This window comes from Galeopterus variegatus, unplaced genomic scaffold, assembly GCF_000696425.1.
Source record: "Galeopterus variegatus unplaced genomic scaffold, G_variegatus-3.0.2 Scaffold54, whole genome shotgun sequence".
NCBI classification, from domain to species: domain Eukaryota; kingdom Metazoa; phylum Chordata; class Mammalia; order Dermoptera; family Cynocephalidae; genus Galeopterus; species Galeopterus variegatus.
This window is the reverse complement of record NW_007726165.1, coordinates 3,253-9,585: the sequence shown is the minus strand read 5'-3', so window position 1 is coordinate 9,585 and position 6,333 is coordinate 3,253. Positions and strand designations below refer to the sequence as shown.

The following is a 6,333-nucleotide window of genomic DNA, read 5'->3' as shown; positions in this document are numbered from 1 at the left end:
TGCTGACAACACCAAGCTAAGGGTTGAGATCCCCTTACCGGTCATCTTTTAAAAAAAAAAAAGAAAAAAAAAATATTAATCATAGAACCTAAATATAATACAAATTTTGTTTTCAGTAGATTTTTATTAATATCTTTTTCCATTCTTGTTTTCAGTTTTGTTACGTTCCTTCAATTAGTCAAATTACCGTCTTACAAATTACTGTTCTTATTAGATTTTGGTTCTTGGGCACATTTTCAGATTGCATAGCTATTTTCCTTTGTTTGAATAGTCGAGTTTGATATGTATTAATAAGATAACTTGTAAGTAGTGGTAGCAATACAATATAATAAGATCCTACAACTTATTTTCCCAAGGATCTGAGGATAATTTTGTCTGGGGATCTCAGGGTATAATAGAGTTTAAAGGCACTGACAGTGTTTTGTATAAGACTAATTTTTAAAAAAATAAGATATAAGGGCCGGCCCGTGGCTCACTTGGGAGAGTGTGGTGCTGATAACACCAAGGCCACGGGTTCGGATCCCTACATAGGGGATGGCTGGTTAGCTCACTTGGGAGAGCATTGTGCTGACAACACCAAGACAAGGGTTAAGATCCCCTTACCAGTCAATCTTTTAAAAAAATAAATAAAATAAAAAATAAGATATAAAATGTTTATTTAAAAGCTTTTTTAGTGTAATTTTGACTTTTATTCAAGAGAATCTCTATCTTTGCAGAGTTCACTGCCAAATTTTAAACAAAATGAGTTTTCTGTTGTTCGACAACATGAGGAATTTATTTGGCTTCACGATTCCTTCGTTGAAAATGAAGATTATGCAGGTTACATTGTAAGTATTGAAGTTCCATTTTCATTCCATTTTCTAGAAGCTTTTTAGGTACTCTATTATGTGTTGGGACCTTGTTTAGCATTTCTAGTGAACTTGTGTGATTTTTTTTTTTTTTTTTTGGTTGGCCAGCACAGGAATCGTACCCTGGACTTTGGTGTTATCAGCACCATGCTGTAACCAACTGAGCTGACTGCCCTGAACTTACGTGATTTTTAAAATTGCCAGTTATAAAACATACTTGGCTACCACCTTTTATCCTGAGTTGTCTAGTTTAGGGGCATAAAGATGTTAAACTCCTTCGTTTAAGCTTACATTTGTATTGTTTGTTAAAATTGAAGCAGGCTTGTCTTAGGGATTAAGGGCATGTTATAAACCATACTGATTTTGAACCCATATTGAAATATGCACCAGATGTTGAAATAGATGGTTATTCTGCCTCAGCTGTTGACCACACTCAGATTGCTGAAATTTAGTTTCACTTGGTTTCCTTGAAATTATTGTGACCTGATTCCATCTCCATCCTTGTGGTCAGCACTCCTTTTCAGTCATTTGTTTCCTTTTTTTCCTACAGTTCAGATTTTCATGAACGAATAATAGTGCATTTTTCTTTTCCCATTCTGTTTCTGCCCTTTTTCCCTCCCTACCTTCTTATATGATGATGTATTAGGGTTCTCCAGCGAGACAGAATCAATAGAATATGTTATAAATATATGAGAGGGATTTATTAGGGGAATTAACTCACGCAATTGTGAAGAAAAGTCCCACAGTCGGCCGTCTATAAACTGGATGCTGGTAGTGTGGCTCAGTCCAAGTCTGAAGGCCTCAAAACCAGGGAAGCTGATGGTGTCCTTGGTGTAAGTCCTGGAATCCAAAAGCTGAAGAGTCTCAAGCTCTGATGACCAAGGGCAGGAGAGAGGAGTGTATCCCAGCTCCAGCAGATAGAGAGAGAGAGCTTTACCTTTTTCCTTTGTTCTCTCTGGACCCGCAGCGGATTGGATGGTTCCCACCCATGTTGAGGGTGGGTCTTTCCCACCCAGTCTACTCAGACTCTCAAACTAATCTCTGCTGGAAACACCCTCATGGACACACCTAAAAAGATAGTTTTATCAGGTTTTTCAGCATTCCTTTATCTAACCAAGTTGACACCTACAATTAACGTTCACAGTTGGTATGTTCTTGTATTCTCCTTCCATAAAGTAAATACTCCTCAAAGTCTAAAACCATGTCTTATTTATATTTATATACCCAGTGCTCAGTGTTGTGCCTTGCACATAGTAGATACTCAGTGAATGTGTACTAAACTGTACTTGATGCTTTCTGACTCTGTTGCTTTCCTTGGTGTAATCCTTTTCTTGTAATCATTCTTTTTTTTTTTTTTTTTTTTTTAAAAGATGACCGGTAAGGGGATCTTAACCCTTGACTTGGTGTTGTCAGCACCACGCTCAGCCAGTGAGCGAACCGGCCATCCCTATATGGGATCCAAACCCGTGGCCTTGGTGTTATCAGCACCGCACTCTACCGAGTGAGCCACGGGCCGGCCCTCTTGTAATCATTCTTATTTTAACTTTTCTTCCTTTTATCTCACTTGCTCTCTTTAATTTTCCATCATTTTTCCCTTGATGATTCTTACTTGTAGGCCCTTCCTCCTAAGATAATTTTTTTTTATATCCTTCCCTTGAGTGATATATATCTTCTAGATGTTGTATTTTTATTTAAGGTTAAGTACATCCTTACTCCCTGACTATGGAATGAATAGAATGAGGTTAGTCATTAATCTGTGTCTTGTTCTCTTTTTTAAAGCAGTTCTTTCTGCTTCTGGCACACTGCTTTAATCCAGGACCCTTTTTAACATCCCTTGCTGGATTGTATTTTTAGTTTTTATTAATTAATAAAATTCAATAGCATAAAGCTACTATGAATTCATTAATTTTTAAAAATACATTTGCATTTAATTATACCACTTACGTACTTTCGAAAAAATGGTATGCATGTTTGCTCTATGTATTCATTCAATCTATAGTCAAAGCTTAGTGTGCATATGAATGTGAGGACTCTGGGTTGCCATGTAGGAGTCCGCAGATTGAACTTTGAGAACTACTGTTCTAGAACCAGAAAGTAGCCCCATGCTGTATTTCTACTTTGGTGTAAAGGACCTCAAAAATCTTAATTTCTAGAACTATTCAGGTTCTCTAATCTGGGTTTGGGTGTTCCTGTTGCTCAGTTCTTTCAGGACACCTTTAACTTTCCCAGACACGGTCTTATGGTGATGGTAGTACAATGCTGCAAGAAATGAAATAATTCTTTAAAATTAGTGATTTGGTTCTGTTATAGATCCCACCAGCACCACCAAGACCTGACTTTGATGCTTCAAGGGAAAAACTACAGAAGCTTGGAGAAGGAGAGGGATCGATGACGAAGGAAGAATTCACAAAGATGAAACAGGAACTAGAAGCGTATGTGATTTTTTGTTGTTGTTGATCTTGTTAATTGTGCTTGTTTTAAAACCTTTTTTCGTGCTCTCTGATATCATCCTTTTAATTGTTTCACCGTAGTGACCCTTTCTGGAAGATGCATGTTAAGGTCACACATCCAGTGTTAACGATCATGATCAGAGCCTACAGGAAAATTATAGAATAATTATCTACATTGTAAATGCTTTAAATTGATATTTTAAATACACTCTGAAAATTGAAAACAAAGGATCCATAAGCTTATAAAAAAATAATAGAAAGGGAACATGAGTTTTTTAAAACAGAATGTTAATTTTTTTTTTATTTACAGGGCCTTAGTCATTATCAACATGGTTATCTTTTTTCGAACATGTGCATACTACTAAAACTTCTTTTATCATAGAGGAATGTGCTTAGCAACTCTTTGTGTATATTGTTTTCTTTTTTAAAAAGTGTGTGTGTGTGTATATGTGATTTTTCCCTCTTTTCTCTACCTGTGGCTTCTGGCCAAAGGGAAAAGAATAGGAGCAAAGTAACTAGAGAATAGTTAAAAATTGTTTTTCATTAAATGACTGTTAGTTTCACATTTATTAGAAATGTATTAAATCCTTGAAAAATTGTGATAATTTTTATTTCATTTTTAGTATATTTGCTGAAAATACAGAATCTTTCCCCTCTTAATAAATATTCGAAGTAATTTTTGGATTTACTATGAACTGTTTCTCTGTATTTTGAGAATTGTACAAGGAAATAATTTTCCTTGCCTTATCATAACCTCCATCATTCTTTTTCTGGTTATTTTTCCCCTTCATGCATTTCCTTTTCTCCTCTTTTACTCAGTTTCAGTTTTTAAGTGTGTTATTCATACTGCTACCAGACTTTTCTTGAGAATGCTAAACTCTTTTGAAAAGATGAATTAGCAAAATAGGTCTTCTTTGTCAAAGTGTAAGATGACAGATATTTTAAGAATTCTGTCAGTACTGGATGCAAGCAGTAGTGTGATAGCAGACAAATATATACTTAAAGATTGAAAACTGGAATTTAGCAGAACACATTAATATAGTAGAATCTGTGATTTTCCAGTGGCCCTGATCATGATTCTTTTGTGGTCTGGTTAGGGGTTGGATAACAGAGAACCTTGGGTTTATTCTACTGCTACCTCCATCCTCTGCATCCTTCTTTTTTGTCTTCACTGAATGACTACCCTCACAGAGATCAAACTTCTCCCAACATTGGTCCTGCTGATTTACTGGTACGTAAAACTTACCCTTCTTGCACGTAGTTGAAGCAAGAATACAGGGCCTTTTCCTTGAGTGTTTTTTTTTTTTTTCCCCTAAACTGACATGTATTATTATATGGTCACTGGGATTCACTGATGATATTAAAATATTTAAAATACATTTCTTCAGTGTAATGGCAAAAATGAATCTCTATGGTGTATTTCTTTCTTGTGTTTGGGTCATTAGATGAAAATAATTATTAATGTTGAAAATATGCTTATTGAGGCTTGGGTTTTGATATTTTTTGTACTAGGGTGTTTAAAAGTAGTAATTATATAGAAATGGAATCATTAAGTTTGTATCAAATAATTTGTATGCTTTCTTTGGAGCTGAAAACAAGCATCACTATAGTTACCTTTAACATCAACGTGCATAGTAAGAAAAGTTCATAGAACTTAAAAATATTAACATTTTGGGGCCGGCCCATGGCTCACTCGGTAGAGTGCGGTGCTGATAACACCAAGGCCGTGGGTTCGGATCCCATATAGGGATGGCCGGTTTGCTCACTGGCTGAGCGTGGTGCTGACAACACCAAGTCAAGGGTTAAGATCCCCTTACCGGTCATCTTTAAAAAAAAAAAAAAAAAATTAACATTTAGATATAATAAATACTGTTAACTAGCATGAAGTCTTTTTTTAGAGTTGGGTTTTATATTTAATTAACTATTCAACTAAAACTGTTTTTTACATGAATTATATCTTCGTATCTCTAATTTTGCATTTGGAATAATCCAAAGAGTATTTGCTGAAAAATTTTGTTGTAGGTAATTTTCTAGTCGATGAAGTTTCTGACCTTTAATTTTGTGTATTGTTTCTAGTGAGTATTTGGCAATATTCAAGAAGACAGTTGCAATGCATGAAGTGTTCCTCTGTCGTGTGGCAGCACATCCTATTTTGAGAAAAGATTTAAATTTCCATGTCTTCTTGGAATATAATCAAGACGTGAGTATTGAATTGATTAAAGCAGTGATCAAGGTTTCTTTTTAAAGAGTCATTGGAAAAGGCAGGGAGTAGTTAGGAAAGGCATAAGGCCTTTTATTTATTTTACTTAAGGAAATAAATAAAAGGACCATCCATCACATTAGGTATAGGGACCACTGCAATAGGGTCTTGTAATAGAAGAGAAAGATTGGGCCCAACATTAATGCCTTTTTTAGAATGTTATTTTTCAAGGAAGTTTAAAGTGACACTTTTTTAGTAGTAATGCAGTACTATTTCAATAGAACTTGAGTAGATTAATTGAAGGAATGATAGTAAATCATGTTACTACATGAGACGATTTTTTTTCCTGATCTGCCCCTCGAGACATTGATTTTTTTCATCCTGAATTAAACTTCTTAAGAACAGGGTTATCAGATTGATGAGTGCTTCTTAAATCTGAGTTTGGAGTCTTCTGAAGCCTTATGGAGAATTCCAGGGAGGTGCTTGAACTAAAGAATTCCAGATTACTTTTGAGTAAATCATTGACTTTTGTTCTGTTTAACTGACCTCCTCCAGTGCTGATTGCTCCTACTTTTCCTACCTCCATCCCTCCCTGCCTGAAAAAACTTTGTTACAGTGCAGTAAGAGAGATTGAGGTGGTTGAGCTTTAAAGATTTCTTCATTCATAATACTGGCAAAAACATTTTTTTAGTGAATGGGTGATGCAGATCTCGGAACCTATATTTGGATGTCAAGATTAATTAATAATTTCAGCAGAAAACGAATATGGTATAGTGCTTGTTTGCTTACAAGTTAATGTCAAGATCAAAGAATTTTGTATATATAAATTTACTTT

General features: G+C 35.1%; 1 protein-coding gene across 1 annotated transcript in view; it reads left to right on the top strand.

Annotated features, from left to right (window-relative positions):
- Window positions 1-5,502, top strand: part of SNX6 (sorting nexin 6) — a gene marked incomplete at its 3' end in the record, with an annotated part of 27,981 nt that extends 22,479 nt beyond the window's left edge. Inside the window, exons 5-7 of the mRNA XM_008574009.1 lie at window positions 717-827; window positions 3,159-3,280; window positions 5,375-5,502. Coding sequence (XP_008572231.1) covers window positions 717-827; window positions 3,159-3,280; window positions 5,375-5,502 — 361 coding nt within the window. The remainder of the gene's footprint in view (window positions 1-716; window positions 828-3,158; window positions 3,281-5,374) is intronic.
- Between the last annotated feature and the right edge of the window lie 831 nt (window positions 5,503-6,333).